Consider the following 18,253-nt stretch of genomic DNA (forward strand, 5'->3'; position numbering starts at 1 on the left):
TACTGCAGCTCTGAGAAGCACTGATCAAGGCAAGAATATCAGCAGTAAAGGAGAACATGTAAGTTGGTATTTGAAAAATACATTTTACAATTATCTTTATTGCCCTAAAAAAAAACCCCAAAACTTAAAGCTACTCTTAATTTAAGACAATTTCCTAAACAGTCTTCCTTTAAAGAAAAAAAAAAGCCATAGAGAACTGTGTCAAGGTTTATCAACTTCCAGCAAATTGTAGCCAGCAAGTCTATTGTGCTTCTAAGTCCAGCACTGCCCTGTAACTCCTCTTAACCTCAAACACTCCTGCTTCCTGCACATGGTCAAAAAAGCCTTCTAAATCATTATAGCATCTGCCTCACTAAACAACTACACCATACCTATAATAGTATATAAACATATGATAGATTGTACTGTATTGCTTGGAATTTGGTAATTGCACATACCTTTAAGTCAGGCTTATATATGCAAATTACTGTGAAACTATTTCAGCATTTCTGAGCTAATGGTCAAGTACAAAATTTCACACCAGTTCAAGCATCCTGTAAGAATTGTCAAGGACAAGCACAGCACAAAATAAACATGTTGTTTTATTTCATCTCTGTTTACAAAGTTTCCATACAGAGTAGTGCATGCAGTTTTAACAAAAGTCAATGCTAGTTATTTATTGAGCTTTATGGTTAAGATGTCTTCATTCCATTGTGCCTTCTGAGCCTCACAGAAGTCCAAATACCAGCATAAGGTCTTCAACTTTGGAGATGACTTTAGTATTGGACGTCTAGTCTATCACATTTAACACTGACAAAGATCATGAGGTATGCTAGTCTTATCTGCTTGTAAAAATACATTACATGTACAATAAGGATACTTTTTTAGTGTATTAGACTGAAAATACAAACAAGGCAGGATAGTTGCAACAAGGAAAAAACACTTTTAAAATGCAGAAGCTGAAGCCACTGAAAATTTTTCATCTTGATACCAAAAAAAGCTTGGATTGCAGTGCAGGGAGCAATCCTCTTGAGTAGCAAACAAGTCTTAAATAACTACCTTATACTACTTCTGTTAAAACAATTCCAGGGATTATGTTTAGCTAGCTTAACATTTACTTTTTTGCTGCCTTCGTAAATCTGGTGCCACAGTGCACGTTTTGTTAGTTTATGACCTTTCACAATCCTCTGTTCTTCATTTCACTTCGTGCAAAAGTAACACTCAGGGACTCAGTCAACTCTAATAAACATCTCAGTATAAAAACTTCATGGTCTTAAGACAACCTGTTGTGCACCCCTTTCAACTTCAGATTTAGGCTACAGTAAGAATATCAGCTGTCCTTAACTGGCTGTTCTAAGTTATTTTGATCAGTTACTAGTACTGTTCTGTTAGGTGAGGATAGAGGTGGTTTGGTTTTTTTTAAAAAACAGTTCCACAAGTCCCTACCTCCACTTAACTTATAGCAAAACTAGAGTTCCCGCTCTTTAGGTAGCGTAATTATTTGTGTGTCTAAAGTATTATGCAATGCTTGGGTTACAGCTATGTTAATATATATCATCAGAGACATAGTTAAAAGACATGTTGCTTTCCATAAAAGTTTACACTTCTGAGTAAGCCCACTATTACTAGTGCTATGCAGTGTGATCTGCCTGATTTTCCTCTATTTCAGCTTTAAATACACCCTTTAGACTAACTCCTCCCCACCACCCTTTCAAACACTGATGCCTGATGATGGACCTCTGCCTTTCAAAGACAAAAATCAAAGCAGCTCAGGCTCCATCTTTTACAAAGATACAGGCTGACCTAATCCTGAAGTGATCCTACATTTCTGATACCAGTCTTCAGAAGCCCAGCTCTAAGCCCTCCTGCATCACAGGTGCTGGCCATCACCTAGTCATCCTCCAGGCCACAGGATCACAAGATGACTCCAATCCAGAGCTTCTTATTTAAGACAGACATGCCTGATTCTCATAACAGCTTCTGAGGGGAATCAAATACGAAGGAGAATTGTTGCTATTTGGCACTATCGCAGCCACAGACTTCGTCTCCCAGCTTTCACAGAATTCCAGTTCAGTGGCACTTCAGCTCTCCATTGTAAAGAAGATTTTTGTTCCTTGAATGCTACAAAAAGAGGGTTCCAGTCTCACAAATATGACAAACATGATCATTCTGTCACCCAGAGAATTTAAAGGAATGTAGAGATTCCATAAGATAATTAGGAATTGGAGGGTCACCCTTTATATTATAGTTTGCAATGGTGCTAGCCTGATGCTCTTTTCCCCAGAAATGAGTAGATACTTCTTGTCTCACAAGCAAGGCTCTGAAGCCAGCATGGCATGCTCTATTACACTGTAGTTTCTGCTCAGAGCAAATGGGAAACTAAAAGTGATGAAAAGACAGCATCCAAATTTTACTTGGGAATTTTTATAAACACACTAAAATGTTAATATTAAGATCAGTTATAAAGTTCTTCTCAGTCTTAAAATCCCTTTGATATATTAGCATTGCACAAAACTGATCTGCAAGCCTGTATATTCTGCACCTCAAAGAATCACAGTAGCCTTTTAACAGCACTTTCTCATAACACCATTAGGCAATTAAGCTAGCCTGTAACACTGCACTGTGTCCTTATCAAAGGATGCAAAAGTTTTAGAAAAGTCTTCGTCTCTCTTTAGTCAAAGCCCAACTTGAAAGGTCAATGCTACAACAGAAAGGGGGAAAGATGACAAACCAACATTGCAACCATTTCCAAATCATAGTTCCCTATTAGCACTTAACCACTTTGACCAAAATAAGCACACAATAAGACCAGTAAGCATTAAAAGTGTTGTAACAAGTTATTTTAAAATTTCTTAGTATAAGCATTTGAGACCAGCAGCATATCTCAATAATTCTTTCTTCCAAGACTGAGTAGTAGTGGAAATGCCTAACTGAAAGTGCATAAAAGTCAAGATTCTCCCAATTCCCTCTTGTGATCTGTACTCCTGGTTATAAGTATCTGCTCTACAGTCTCACATTTAACAGCAGACATAAAATAATTATTACACAGCCCTACTGCTGATTCAGCAGTTGGATTTCTCCTTCTGCTTTGCTAATGTGCGCTTCAATTCCTTTAAGTTCTCTGTCAGTACCTCCACCTCATCCATTCGTCCGCTATGTTTGGCATCAAATATATAAGCTTTGATATTATCTATCTGTTGGAGAAGCAGCTCTTCCTCTATAGCCTCCTCTCCAGAGACCTCATTGCCATCCTCCACTTCAAAGGGATTGGTAGAGGATCCCTCTTCAAATGGATTCCCAGAATTCCAACTGTCCCCAGGCTTTTGAAATGGATTTTCATCCTCTTCAAAAGGGTTTGAAGTACTGCCAGGTGCTCCATTAGTTTGTTCATCCTCCTCCTCCTCATTTTCAAATGGATTATATTCTTTTTTATCACTTTGCAGAGCTGTGTTAGAGAAAGAAACCATTGCAGAAGTGTCCTTGGCAAATGGGTTAGCAAGATCTTCCTCTAACTGAGGGGTATCTGCTTCATCTTCAAAGGGGTTTAGACAGGCTGTCTGATCTTGGTCTTTGTCACACTGTGGGACATTCTGGGGTTTGAGTGTGAAGATCAAGTGCTCTTTAGCTGGCAGCTGCTCAACAGCAGGAGTTTCAAAACTTGGGTCCACTTTGATCTGAGTAATATCCAAATCCAATGCATGTGCCGTCAAGTTCCAGTTCTCTTTTGCAACTTCACGCTGATGCTGCTTGACTTCTCTGAAGTCTAAGGAGAGTGTCCTTGAATGTTGAGACATGAATTTGTGTTGTTCTCTTTCCCACTCTTTTTCACGAAGGACCTGAAGTTCCTCCCTCTGCATCTCTTCCTCTTCTGCCTGTTTTTTAGAAAGCTCAATAGCTTTCAGAGTTTGTTGTTGATCGTATTCATCCTGAAGCTGCCTCAGGTTCTCTTGCAACATATGGACCTCATCTATCCTATTAGCTGCCTTTGCTTGCTTAATAAAGGATGTGATATTATCAATCTGCTGAAGAAGTGGGTCTGCTATCTCTCTCTCTCTTGATATGCTAGATGTAGGTAACCAGCCTTCAGATTTCCTGACTGTTCCTTTTTTCAGGTGAGTTGCATCACCATTAACTGTGGCTGTACATCTGGTGATAAAATCTTTCTGCTTTTCCTCTCGTTTTCCATGTGTTTCGAGAGCCAGCTAAAACAAAAAACATGTAGGAAGAGAACACTTAAGAGCTTGAAAACATCTGTTCTAAGTATCCATAGGTAAAAGTAGTTAGCCGATCTTAGACATTGCTGGCTGTCACTGAAAGGGATTAGCTGCACTTTTGGTTACTTTGCAGAAAATGCTTATTTTCACAATATTACCTAAATGCTTCCTTTCAGTTTGTTTGTGATGTTATTGATCAAAATCCCATGATATCTGCCTCTACAAATGTGAGGGCAAGTAGGAGCAGTTACAGTGCTTTTATATAGAGCAAAAAAATGCCTAATGCAACTGTGCAGAGTGGTCTAGATTGATTTGGACAGTAACTGTATCACATCTGACTAAAGCAGACATCTGTAACAGAACATATGTGTTAAAGGTCACTGATATCATTAACTTTTGGAGTGCAATGAATCTCATTTCTCAACTTCTACCTCAAGATAAAGCTGGTTTAGTTTACAATTAACGTCCTCCCTCCTAACTGAAAAAAACCTCTCTCTGAAGAGGTGTCCTTGTTCTACTATGTCCTTTTTCACTACCAAAAGAAGTCTCCAAATTTTACTTGTGCAAATGAACTCCAAAACACAATCTGAAAATCCATATAAACTGAAGTACTTAGCTTAGGGCTTGCTCTGCATGCACTGCAGCAGAAACAGCATGTGCAACCAAGTCACTGCTGCTTTCTAGAAGTGTTCAGCTGCTCAGTACACACCTACTTATTTTCTGGACAGAATACAACTATAGTGTTACATGAATCCCTGAAAAAGGGTATGGAATCATCTGCATTAAAAAAAATGAAAAACTGAAATCCAATGTTAAAGGCAACTATTCATACACAAACAGCTACTAGGCTTAAGGCGTTGAAGGAGGCTCTGATACAAGATGTAACAGATCTTAACCTGCCTTACCATGTGCAGTCTTCTCTTCTTCATTTCTTCATACTGATCTTTGGTTGGCAGGGACATTAGGCCAAGCAGTTTTTCCTGGCAAAAATTGAAATATTTACAGAGTTGCTTGCAGGCATTCAGCCAATTTTCAAGTACTTGAAAAGAGAGATACCACCAACAGAACACTCCACAAACAAATAAAAGGTACTTCTACACTGCAGTCATTGCTGCAAGTCTGAGAACATCTTTGCTGCTGTAACTATACTGCTAGGTTCACACTTCAGCAAGAGACAAAGCCAAGATCCACACATTCTCTTAGGTCCCTAAACTCAGTGATGCTCTGACTACACTATCTGTATTGAAGCTAGCTCATTTAAGGCTACCAAAAGTCATTAGGGGAATTACAGAAAATGTATAGAACTAAACCTCCTGTCAAAATAGTTCCAAGCCACAGGGATGTCTGGCAAAGAAGAGAACACTGTATAAAATTTACATTCAGCTCATAACATACACTCCATTTACCTGAACAAAAAGTGTAGCTGAATATCTTATCATTCTCTGAAGTTGTAGTGTTTTAGGATGAGGTTGGGGATCTTCATGCAAGCCTAGACTCAAAATCTTCTTACTGAATCAAAGCAAACACGCAGCCTCATCAGTTCAAAAACAAGGGCCAGTGAAAACACAACAGAAGGGGAGAGAGACAATATTGGATGTAAAACTTCTGATGTTCTTTTAGGTAAACCATTTTGGATATTACCAGTTGTAACACTTTCCACTCCCACACTTTTTTTTTAAAAAACAAAAACAAAACCAAAACAATACAACAAACTTGTGCCATTACTTGTTTCCTCTGTGCTTAGTTATTTCCACTGCAGAGAAAACCATGATTTTTAAGGCTAGAAAAGGAAGTAGAAATTGATGGTGCACAGCAACAGCATCTACCTTTTCACATGCTATTTATAACAGAGCAAATTGATTATCCATATGAAAAAGCAGGTATATGCTACACAAACAGACACTAACAGTTGAAAAAAAAACTACAGAGAAGTCATAACAGAGGGAGATACATACAAGCTGGGGGTGGGGAGACAGATCTTTTACCTTAAGGCATCTATAAATTCATATACTTTTTGAATCTCCACCCTCAAGTCATTAGCGTGTTCAAGATTGTAGGTTGTCTCCCCAGCACTAGGAAATAAATACAACTTTATTGTAAGTCATGCATCCAGCTAACAACATATACAACACTAGAAGTTATCTCAAGATGACTAAGATTCAGCAATGGTAAGGATAGCTAACACTAAAGGGGCTGGATTATTTTATTTCAGGCTCATTGTGTTTAAAAACACTTTCTTTGTGACAGAAGTGGAAAATGACAATCATTTTCTGAACATGAACATTTAATAGATCATTTATTTATGATTGTATTTTTTACTATTATAGGAGAAATTGTATTTTAACACAAGAACGCCACTCTACCAATAACATATAAAATACACACATACTTAGCAAACACATCTATTTTGTGGGGTTTTTTCCCACGCGATTGGGTGCAGAAAAAACACTAAGTAACTATACCATTAAATTAAAATAGTTATCTCTACTAACGTTTGTCAGAAAGCAAAAGCCTACAACCCCACATGCGTATAATATTTAAGATGCTAGTGACTGACTGTCCACACGGGGACACAATCAATTATATGCACTTCACTAGAATCTCACATTTATTGATAAAACAAATTAGGATTTACAGAGAAGACTCTTCACCAGTTGTTAGCTTCCCTCTCCTTTTATATCACAAACATAAAAGATAAGGATCACTCTCTCAAAAGCAACTTCACTACCCACGTGACTCCAGTTTCTGAGACTCACTACTAGTCAGAAATCTTTAATTTCATGAGTAAGAAGTCTGTTTTCTGACATTTGCTTCCATTATCCAGGATATTCATATTTTTTACTTTTCTCCAGCTGTCAAGCGACATAAAAACAGCTCTCATGAAGTCATAATAAAAAGCAGTAATAGCTTAGCATGTTTTTCACCTTCTGTACTTGTTTCTTCCTTTTGGGACGTGTGCATTTACAAAACCAGTTTTGTTACAATAAACGACAGCCTAATTTTTCTACAACTATCTGATCTAAAGGACGGATACAGAAATACTTGTTAACTTTAACTTCCCAAATGGACATGCTTCATAGTCCAAGACCAATGTGTGTATTTCTCTACTATACAAGCTAGAAGTATAACCTGACAACATCTTGCAGATATAGCTGGAGAGATTTAAGTTACCACAGTGAGAGACTACTGCAAGAAATTATGTACAAAAGTGTGATATGTGAATGCTGCTTATCCACTGCAGCACAGGGCAGGCCAGCCAGATTTAGAACAACTGTCAGGTGAAGGTGGCTTGCTTTACACCAGAACAGATGAGAAGCATTCAAACAGTCCTTTGCTGCTGGCACTACTTGGAAGCCATACCATCCAGCTGAGGTCAGTACTATCCTACTTCAACTCTTTTGAAGAGGCTCATTTAACACAACAAGAATTGTAGCCTTGTACTTCCTTTTTGCAAAGATGACATGTCAAAGAACAACAGTGGCAACTCACTGGGAAGCGGCTTTAAAAAATAAATCAGGTTTCTTCTCTGTATGCTATGTTACCATTAATAATTCAGTACTACTTTGACGAGCATCCAAAAGACAACAGATAATCCTAACGCTGCTTTTTCTTATAATTTACACACTCTTGCAGCCTTAGCATGCCACTTCCTTACTCCTTCCCACACTTTGGGGAGGAAAAATACATATAGTCATAAACAAAAATCAGTGGATGGGGCTTACTTTAGTGATTCTGCCATCCTTATGTATTCTGGCGCCTTCTGGTCAACCTTCTCCATGCAAAGTCGGAGTTTCTTGTTTAAAACAAAATGTATAAAAAAGAACTTATTACAGTAATGCAAGAACATGCTGACATAGACCATTCATGCTGCCTGTGCACATTCAAAGTTAACTGTGATGAAGAAGGTCATTTAACTATTCAGGACAACGAGACCCTCCAGTTATCGTCGGAACACAGAAAGCATGGTCAGGAACAAAGAAAGACTCCCTGTGCCCCTGCAAGGTGAATTTTGAATTCAGAAGCTGTTTTAATGGATGACTTGGACAACTTCTAGCCTTACATCTCTTCACAAAGAGCACCAACAGAAACTCCCCTAATACTAACCTGGGGGGTTTATGGACTCTACTGAAAAGATACCTGATGATCGTCAGTACCCGCTTTCAAAGCATATTTGAACACAATGTTCCAGCCATATGCTGTTGATGGATATAGATGGTTCAAAAAAGCATTTGCCATCAGCATGAGGACAAACAGTGCTGACAACATTGAGTCCTATAGTTCCAGTGCAGCCCATCCATGAAGTGCACAGCATATCATTGGTTTAGACAAGAACTGTTCTGAGGAATCCCAGCTGACATAGTTCACAATTTTAAGAGAGAGGCACCTCAGAAGTTAGTTCCAGATGATAAGAATGAAGATGTATCTTAAAATTATGTTTAAAGTTATCGTGGGATATAAATACTATACCGCAACTGGCTCCATCATTTCAGATGTATCTGTTACATGGCATAAACACCCAATAGTCCATTCTAACAGAAGTGAGTATTAAGTCATAAAGAGCTTGGACATGAGATAACAAGCCAAAAGTCAAGGAGTGACAACTGCAGATATATACACTGAGGATGAAAGCAGCAAGGAGTTTGATTTACCTCATAGAGTTTCACAATTTCTGGAGTGTATTCTCTCTCATCAATCTGTTGTTCTCTTTTCAACAGGGTATCTTTGCAGTGCTGACAACAACGGATTCGGTCATCATCCTTCTCATCCAGAACTGAGCTCACGCTGCTTATGCTGCTAATGCTGCCACGGCGGGAGCCATGGACACTATTAGGTGAGGAGTTTGGGCTAGTATGAGAACCCAAGGACTCTTTGCTGGCACTAGTCAGCTTGCCTAGAAATTATAGACAGGTGATTTTACAGTGACTGGAGAAGCCAATAGATTCTACCAACATGAATCAATTGCACTCGAACAGAAACTTTACATTCAGGTAATAATAGAAAACCAAGCTGAAACAGTCTGCTGAAAGACATGCAAGGAAGCCATGACAACCAAGACTGCAAGTCAGAATTTGGGTCTTCACTGTAAGTCCTGCTCCATTCTAAAAGCAGCTAGAGAGCAGACTGCTGAGAACCACCTACTTTGCTTCTGCCTAGAAGCATTCTCACATTGGGAGCTTGTATAGTTGTAGAACAGTGTGTGGAAGAACAGGTATGTTAATGTTGTCCATGTTTTGTGCTTGAAAGCTCCAAAAAGCACACTTAATGTCATTTATTTCCACAGAAAATACAGTCTCCTCTCCAATGCACTAGATGAGAAAATTAAAGTTCTAAGGTTTCTTAAAGGCTTGTGGATGAATTTCTTTCATGTGAGCATTTGGACAACCATGGGCAAGAGTGGAAATAGCCACAATAGTTTTAAATGTCAAGAACCTTGGCAGTTATAATTCCTAAAGTTAATACGTTCACAGTTATGGTACTCAGTAGAATAAGACACTAAATATCAATTATATTTACTAGTAGAATATGCTATTACTTCTGGTAACTGTTGCAGTACTATGTAACACTTTCAAATCTGAAGAAGAAACGGAGACAAAGAATGGAGAAATCATTCTTCTTATTTTGTCTCACAAACAAATGTCTGCATGAAACTGAGTAACATATTAAGGACCGAGTTTTCTGCCCAGGCAGAATATTACCAGCAGCCTTTTTCCCAATGGCAAAAAGCCAGGATGCAGTTAGCACCCCTAGTGAGCTAAGGAAAGGAGGCATTAACACCACAAACTGTACTTACTTGCCAAAGGAAGACTGACAACTTCCATGCACTTCTTGCACATAATAGACCCACAAAGGCGGCAGTGGTGACGTCGGTTTCGAATACTGAACTTATTGCCACAGTCTGGACAAAATGGAACATCCTGATCACTGACCCAAGGCACAACAGACTTCTCTATAGCTATGATCAGGCAAGAAGGCAGGGAATACACACAACATAAGATATTCATTCAGTTAATTCCTCAGCTAGTTAAACTATAGGGGCAAAAAGTCTGAGGTAAGCTCATACCAACCTCTTATTTTAGCTGACTCAGTGTTTGCTCTGTCAAACGATGTAAGCTAGTAGAAGATAAACAATACATTCAAGAAAATTGTACTTTTGCAAGAAAAAAAGAAAACAACAAAACCCAGCACAACAAGAAAAAGAAACCTGGCATTTTTAAGAGATAGGAGTCTCAGCCTGTTTTACACCAGATTCCTGCAACTTTCCTGTTTATTTCTAATGCCATATTCATACAAGTAGTGCTAAACAATGACTGCCAAACCTGTACAAATCAGACCATTTTGGACATAATCTTTACAGCATCCGACATTACTGCATCTGAGCCAAAATGTGAGTCTATCACTGGTAGATTCTGAAGAATGAGTAGCTGGAAGAATCATGACAAAAACATTAGGGAGAAATTTAGTAAAGTAAAAGATGGAGAAAATATACAGGAAAACAGATGGTTCTTGAAGCACATGGAAGTAGCATCTTCACCTTGAAAACAGTGCATAGAAACAGAAATTGTATCCACAGTACAGGGTCAGACCAAGCACAATACTCAAGAATAAAAAAGCAAAACAGTAACATGTGAAGATAGCCATAGCTTAGTACCCTTTATAAAGCGCACTGCCAGATAAATGGGCACACTTCGTACTAAAATATGATTTTTTTTTAATCTAGGAAACATTCAGAAGGCTGGAATATTAAAAAGCAGCAAATTTACCTTTTCTAACCTGATTATTAACTTATTGACTTCAACTACATAGTGATCAATCCTGGCTGCTCGGTATTTCTTGAAATCAGAAAGATGGCTTCTCATAGCACCTGAAGAGATAGCAGAAAGTTTTCATCATCAGCCAGGTGTTCTGTATGGATTTAAATGCATTTAAATGCCTCTTGAACAACAGCTGTCTCTTCTTTTCACCATTTATTTCTCATGTTCAAATCAAATCTTAAAGACACATTCGAATCCTATATTTTTCCAGTGCTGCTCTAAATAAAACATGCAGGTTAAAGCCTAATCTCCAGGCTAGCAATAAACAGTGTTTTATTTCTACTACAGAAAACAACAGGCACTATGTTAAAGGGAATATCTGCAACATTTTTTTTTCCCCTCCATCCCTTGGTTACATTTGGCAAGCTACTATCAACTAGTAGTATTCTCAAAACCAACTCCCTTTAATTTCCTGGCTATGTGTTGAACAAAGGGAAGAGGCAGGTCCAGTGATTACTGGAGGTCTATGCAACAGCAATTTCTCTTTCAGACTCCTGATCATCTTTCCACCTTTAGAAGTCTGTATCAAATCCTTGATGACAATTCAGATTTACAGAAAACAGATCACCAAGTATACAAAAGAACAATCTAGCATCTATTTAAGAAATGCACAATTCGTACTCAACAACGCTGGTTTCAAGTTTAAGTTTTGATCCTTTTCCAAGATGAGCCAGGTATTAAAAATCAAAGTTACAGACAAAAAAAAAAAAACCACCACAAAAAAAACCAACTTTATTCTGACTGGTAGAACACAAAAACAGATGTTGCTTTTTGATACTACCTATGTTAAGTGTAAGAATCTCACTTCCTCATGCTAGTGAATTAACCAAAAATCCTCCAAATCTGAATTCATAGGAATGAAAGGGCCCCTCTGGGTAATTGAATTCAGCCACTGCTTTGCAGACATCACACAGTCCCTTTCACAAACCTACCAAATCCCATCCTAAAATCCATAAGGTTCATCTTCTCCACTCCGATCAGAAAACAGTTGCTCGCTTCTCTAATGTTCAGAAACCTTCTGCTAGTTCACTGCCTAAATTTATTCTTAGCTAATATTTATACCATGATTGCTGCTGAAATAGTTACAAAGTGAAAAGTATAATAATCTACAGAACTCTGACTCTGCAGACCTGAAGGACTAAGTCCTAGTCTGTCAGCAACATAGGGAAAACTTTCCCAGGCTCCACCAGAGGTAGCACTGCTTCCTCCCCCATGAAAAGAACCACAATATTTCAGTAGTACTGTAAGAGGCAATTTCCAGTAGCAGTATTTGTAATTATAGGCTCAGCAAACTTATCCTTGAAATTCTACAAACATAGATTTATGTTCAGAGGCGTGGGTTTGGGGTTAGGGGTTTCTTTGTTTTGTGGGTTTTTGCCTCTTCGCCCGCCCCGCCCCGAGTAAACCTCTTCTCAATGAGAGATGATCTACACCTCAAAACCAAGGAAAAAGCTGAAAGAGTTTAAGTCAATGGACAAGCCTTTTGTCAGACTTGTAAACTAACAACTACGTTAAGTGTAGCCCAAAAGCTGGAGATTTTATATAGCTATAGCTTAATTATTAATTAGTGGATTATCTGTTTTGTAAAAAGCCACTAGATGGTTGCAGAACACCTCCAAGAAGCTAGATGCACAGAGGTAAACACATATCCAGCAGGCCTCAACAGCTCAGGCACAATGACATGACAAACAGCTATCCTGCTCTCAAGGTTAGTTGGGGTACTGATTCTATATTTTTTTCCCCCCCTATTATCTGCATTTTCCCCATCACACCACACAATGTAAGCAGACTGCACAAAATCAATATGCAAACCATAACCCCATGCTACAGTGAATCAAACACAATACAGACACAATTCCATGCAACTTCAGCAATACTGTAGCACTTTCCCAATTAAGATTAAAAGAAAAGTTATCCCCACTGCATATCGCTTTCTAGCTCTCCTACCTACTTCCTGGGGCTCCCACATGTATGGATCGACTCCACCATAGCTGAATGATTCATATCGTTCCTGAGATCCAGAATCAGTTCTGTCATCCCCTTCTCGTTTCAGCAATTTCTTCTTCGCTCTTTTGGCCTTCTGGACTAGATCTACAAAAGATAAACCCAAGTTATCAAACGTGGCAGGTAGTTGCCAAATATTTGTCACATGAAACCAGTATAGAACATTCCTCATCTTTTAGCACAAGTCTTTTTCCTTGACAACAAGTTTATCCTCAACATGTTCTGTTTAGAACAAGAACACGGTCAGAGAATCACAGATGACATGAAATGCTCTGTTATCTGTCATAACATAGCACTAAGGTCCTAATGACAAAACAGTAGTTTTAGACACTCCATTCAGGGAGTTAAGACATTAACCTGTCTTAAACTATGGGACCCGTTTCACAGCATTCTGGGACATCATACATATAAACTTAATCCTCTGAATTACCAATGATTTTCTTAGGATTCAAGGACATTCAACACTTCTTGTCTTGTGGCACAAACTACAAACTAAGAATTTCAGCATGCTTGTACACCTGAATAATTTCAAAAGTACTAAACAGCCCACTACATTATCTCATATGAATGCTAGTGAGAGGAGGGCAGTCTCCTGGGCCAAAAAAAAAAAAAAAAAAAAAAAAGAGACCAGGAAGCTAGCAGAAGTTGAGGGCACTGCTTTTCTTGGCAAACACATTCAGTATCCAGTATCTCCTTGAACTAGACCTTTCAAACATCAAGCTTTCTAACAAGCTGCTGGGAACCATGAGTTAGCATGTCCTTTCACATTTCTAATTTTTTTATTTAGTGTAAAAAACACTGGAACTTCCACCTTGACCTTACTGGAGCCTGTCCCCCTGAGCTTCAGCGACTAAGGCTGTACCAGCAGGCCCCTCATGCAGACATCATACTTCCTAGCAGTTTTTCAGCTGCTGAAGTTATGCTGCCTCCCAAAATGACACTCAGTGATATAAAACACACTTCTCAACAAAACTGTGTCAGGTTAGCAAGGGCTTTGCTAGCACTGTAACATCATCTAAGAAACAGGGTTTCGCCTCCCCACACCTACTCTCAAGCCAGCATAGTAAATGCCAGCTAGAAACTGCAGTTTCTTAAGTGAAGTTTACAATATTTAAATGGAAACTATATTTCCACTCGAGACTCTGAAAGTCTGACATACAAAAGAAGTAGGGACGCCTCATTACTTTGTCACAGACACAAAAGCTTTTCAAGCAAACTTCACACTCTTGTTTTCCACAGTCAAACTTAACCACCTCCGTATGACTCAACTGAAGTAATAAGATGATTTGTAAGCATTTCTAGAACTCCACACAATTAAGATAATTGGAGTTCAGCACAAAGTTGTGCAACCACTTGTGATGCACAGTTTGAATGCTAGTCCCTAAACCAGGTAGCTTAAATGGGTGATTCTGCTGGTCTTCCTACTTCTAGAAGGAACTTCACTGGGTAGACCTTGACATGAATAACTAGAACAGAAAGCAAGCAGACAAAACCAACATCCTTTATGCAAGAACACCTATGAAAGATTGCCTGAGAAGTCACTAGACTATCTTGGATTAAAAGAACACTAGAGAACAAAATCAAAACACAGAAGAAGCATTTATGTTTTTAAACAGAAGAAGCATTTGGGAAATCTTACCAAGCCTAAGTTGTTGTTTTCTTTCCTCTTATCACAATGAAAACCATCTTGTTGTTCTGGTTTAAATGCTCCATGGAAGCATCTGTGATTCATTTATGACAGCACTGTACCCATGATGAGAACACGACTGCAGTACTGACCAGCCTACCTTCACTGTCCAGGAAGAACACAGTGCTAAGAGCCAAGAAGTAGCCAGACTGATGGAAAGCAACTTAAAGATTCATTAAATATTCAGCTGTGCTAGCCTTAAAATAGGCTTGTTAAAACCACAAACTTTTCAACTGAGAAAAAGAGACTTTTGAAGTAATAATAATCATCAATCTCAGGAAAAAGAAAAAAAAAGGGCAGGGGGAGTAGTAAAAATTCAAGACTGCCAGTATACTAAAACAAAACCATAAAGATTTTTGCAGGGAACACACAGAATTATCACCAGTTTTTGCACATTTTTCTCTCTGTAAAATGACACTGTGTATGCCGGGGAGGTAAGAAAAAGGAAATATTTTAGTTAAACAGAATTCAAAGATTTTTCAAACACCAGTAAGTCCACAGCACAACCCTGGGACACTCCCAGCACCTACTGCCAGCTCCACCACCCACATTCTTTTCCATCTTTTCCCACCGACAATCTTCCTGAACTTTACACTTTAACTGTGACTACAGTTTTATCTGCTGTCAAAACATGGGACTGATGAATTGGTACCTGGCAAGTACCATAGATTGCCCGTATTCTGTAAGGTCTTCAAATAATGCTTGGGAATTCACCTGAGTTACAGTATACACCAGAGTCTTCAGATGAAAACAAACAAAGAAGCCCCCCCAAAAGGCCAAAAATAAAAGTCATGCATAAAAATCAGACATTTGAGGAGTGATGTCTTTTAAGTGCCTGCTTTAGAATTTACTTACTGAAAGTATCAGGAACAGCGTAAAAATTATGCCTCGGCCTCAGGTAATTTATGGAAAAATGGAACCCCGTACCTCACTCGTAACCTGCTTCAGTTAATATTTCCGCCTTCTCAGGCACTTCGAGAGAGCTCGCCGTACAGGCGGCTTGGGTCGTACGCAATTTCACGCAGCAAAAACAAAGGCACGTCAAAAACACCAGCTGTCACGCCTCTTACTTCTGAGCTGTCCTTTGACGTCTCTGTCCTCGCCCGAGTGCTCTTCTTCGTAGTGCGACTGAAGCTGGTAGAAAGACTGGAGGTCCTTCAGGCACAGCGGGCACAAGAAGCCTTCCCTCATTTCCCCCGGGTCGCCGAAGGGCGGCGGACAGCCGGATGCCATGGCGGCTCGGCCGCTCCCGGGCAGCGCTCGCTCCCCGGCTTCAGCAGCGGCGCGGCACGGCGAGGTACGGCCGCGGCATCGTCCTTCGCGGCTTTCTGGAAGAGACCGGCGCAGCGCCGTCGGCACGGCTTCACCCCACGCCCTCCCTGGCCCCCGCCCCGCGGCCCAGCGGGCGCCCGCGCCGAGGCCCCGGGCGGGGCGGGGGCCGCCTCCTACCGCCCCGCATGCGGCGACCGCTGCGCGCCCCGCCCGCTGCCCAAGGGCCCCCGGCACGGCGGGAGGAGAGAGACGCTATTTGCGCCTCTGCTCTGGAAGAAGAAGGCGGGGGGCGAGCTAGAGACGCCGGAGCGCGGCGCGGGCCGGCGCAGAGGCCCAGAGCCGGCGCTGCCTGCAGCTCGGCCCCTGGCCGGGGGGCGGCTGCTTGCGCAGGCGCAGGGAGGCAGCACGCGCCGGCACGTTGCCCGTTGCCCCCCGCCCCGGCCGCGCGGGGGGAACGCAGGGAAAGGAAGGGGAGGGGAGGGGCTTAGCGCTGGCGCCGACCGTCGGGGGAGCGGCCGTTGGGGGCCCCCGCCCCGCCCCGCCCCGCCCGGCCCGGCCCGGCCCGGCCGAGCCGAGCCGAGCCCCGCCCGAGGGGGGTCGCCAGCCCCGAGGCAGGCGGCCGGGCCTCACCTCAGTGCCTCGGCGGGAGGTGCGCGTCTCCGGCAGCAGGGAAGCCGCGGGCCGCCGCACTCCTAGCCGCTCGGCTGCCCGGGAGCGGGAGAGCCCGGCGGAGGGCGGGGCGAGCGCCGAGATATCGATGGGCGGGAAGGGTGGGGATGAGGAGGGCCCATCCGGGACCGGAGGGAGACGAGAGGCCCAGCTAAGGCGTGCGCTGCCAAGCGCAGAGCTATCGATGGAAGGCGAGGAGGAGGAGGAGGAGGAGGAGGTGGCGGTGGCGGCGGCGGCGGCCTACGCCTGGGCCTGGGCCTGGGCCTGGGCCTCCCCTGAGGGAGGTGCGGTGGCTGCTCCCCTGTTTTCGGCCACCCTGGAATAGGCCCTGATCACGGGGCCTGCTGGAGCGTCCCGAGGCTCGCAGGTGTGTATGAGAGCGGCAGTGTGAGGTGGTGGTGACAGAATCCTCTCCGGAGCGGGGGAGGCGGGCTCCCTCTCTGGCCTCCCGCTGCTTCGGGACACCTCGCATAACACTTGCCTCTTCTGCTAGCTGCTGGTGGTGGTTTGTATCCTTGTTACTGAGCAAACTGGGAAGAAGGACCAGCGTTGCTAACAACGACAAGCCTGATGTTCCCTTTTTTAGACTGCCAATTCATTCAAAAGAAAGTGTTCCAAAACTGTAAACTGTAGCACTAGATGACAGGCTACTCACAGAGCCACAGATAGAATCCAGGAATCCCACTACTGCTTGCCCTTGCCACGTGACAAAGAGTTGTGTAAATCCATGACAGAAACTATTCAATATCCACTTTCTGATGCTGTTTCTGTTTAGTCTCCACCAGCAGAAATCTGTGCTGTCCCACATTCCCTAGTGTATGGAGAAAATCATAGGAGTGTGTAACCATACTTCTGCTTCATCTGTTAGAATTGCAGGCTCTTGGAGGCAGAGATTTTTTTACATGACAATACTATTTACACTTGAGTCCTATCCATTAAAGGTGGATTTTCACTGTTAATGTCCTGCACTTTAATCCTTGAAGTTAAGTCCTTTAAAACATTCTCAGCAGGGATCGGGGAGGGGTGGGCAGGATGTTTTCCAAGGCTTGAATTATAACTAGATGCCTAACTCCTAGGGACTTCAAATCCCAGCTAAAGGATGTCAGATGGTCCCAGATGGGATAAGGGATTCATCTACAAGCTGGTTTTAGTAGCTGTGCTGAAATTTGGTCTCATTCCTGCAATCTGGTCTTTGTGGGCTGACTATTACATGACCACTCTCAGCACCTTGTCACATCACCAATGAATTTCACCTGGTTTGTATTTATAATTCCATCATCCAGCAAAAGTATAATGGGAAATCAAGGTCTTAAAACCGAACTGATTTAACCATAGGAGTAAATGAATGTTATAAACAAACTCTCTGATTTTTTACATGCAGAGTTTGCTGTTAAGAACCATTACTCTCTGGTTTTCAAAACCATGCAGTCTTGATTCAGTTATAAACAGAGAAACAGGCAGCTGTGGAAATAATGTAGAAGCCCAGCTACAGTCACCTTCCTATTCAGCATGCAAAACAGAGACCCAATTTCTCTTTGATACTAAAAACTGACAAGAGATCTTATCATGCTGTAAAAGCTGCCCTGGTCAGGTACTCTCCCTGCAGTGCACTCAGG

At 41.6% G+C, this 18,253-nt stretch overlaps 1 protein-coding gene across 4 annotated transcripts; it reads right to left on the bottom strand.

Annotated features, from left to right (window-relative positions):
* Window positions 1-562: 562 nt before the first annotated feature.
* On the bottom strand, window positions 563-16,717 carry RBSN (rabenosyn, RAB effector). 4 transcript variants are annotated; one of them, XM_075053404.1, is made up of 12 exons: window positions 16,599-16,717; window positions 15,767-16,024; window positions 12,953-13,096; window positions 10,955-11,055; window positions 10,259-10,304; window positions 9,985-10,146; window positions 8,843-9,084; window positions 7,916-7,986; window positions 6,179-6,265; window positions 5,600-5,702; window positions 5,099-5,173; window positions 563-4,181 (listed from the first exon to the last, which is right to left on the bottom strand). In XM_075053404.1, exons 2-12 carry the CDS (start codon window positions 15,927-15,929, stop codon window positions 3,042-3,044), a joined length of 2,334 nt encoding a protein of 777 aa, XP_074909505.1. In that variant the 5' UTR covers window positions 15,930-16,024; window positions 16,599-16,717; the 3' UTR covers window positions 563-3,041. The 4 variants fall into 4 exon arrangements, with proteins under 4 accessions (XP_074909505.1, XP_074909506.1, XP_074909508.1 ...); XM_075053405.1 differs by lacking the exon at window positions 16,599-16,717 and having other exon boundaries at window positions 15,767-16,061; XM_075053407.1 differs by lacking the exons at window positions 15,767-16,024; window positions 16,599-16,717 and adding an exon at window positions 15,552-15,754.
* Window positions 16,718-18,253: the final 1,536 nt, after the last annotated feature.

Source organism: Buteo buteo, chromosome 21 (assembly GCF_964188355.1).
Source record: "Buteo buteo chromosome 21, bButBut1.hap1.1, whole genome shotgun sequence".
Lineage (NCBI taxonomy): Eukaryota > Metazoa > Chordata > Aves > Accipitriformes > Accipitridae > Buteo > Buteo buteo.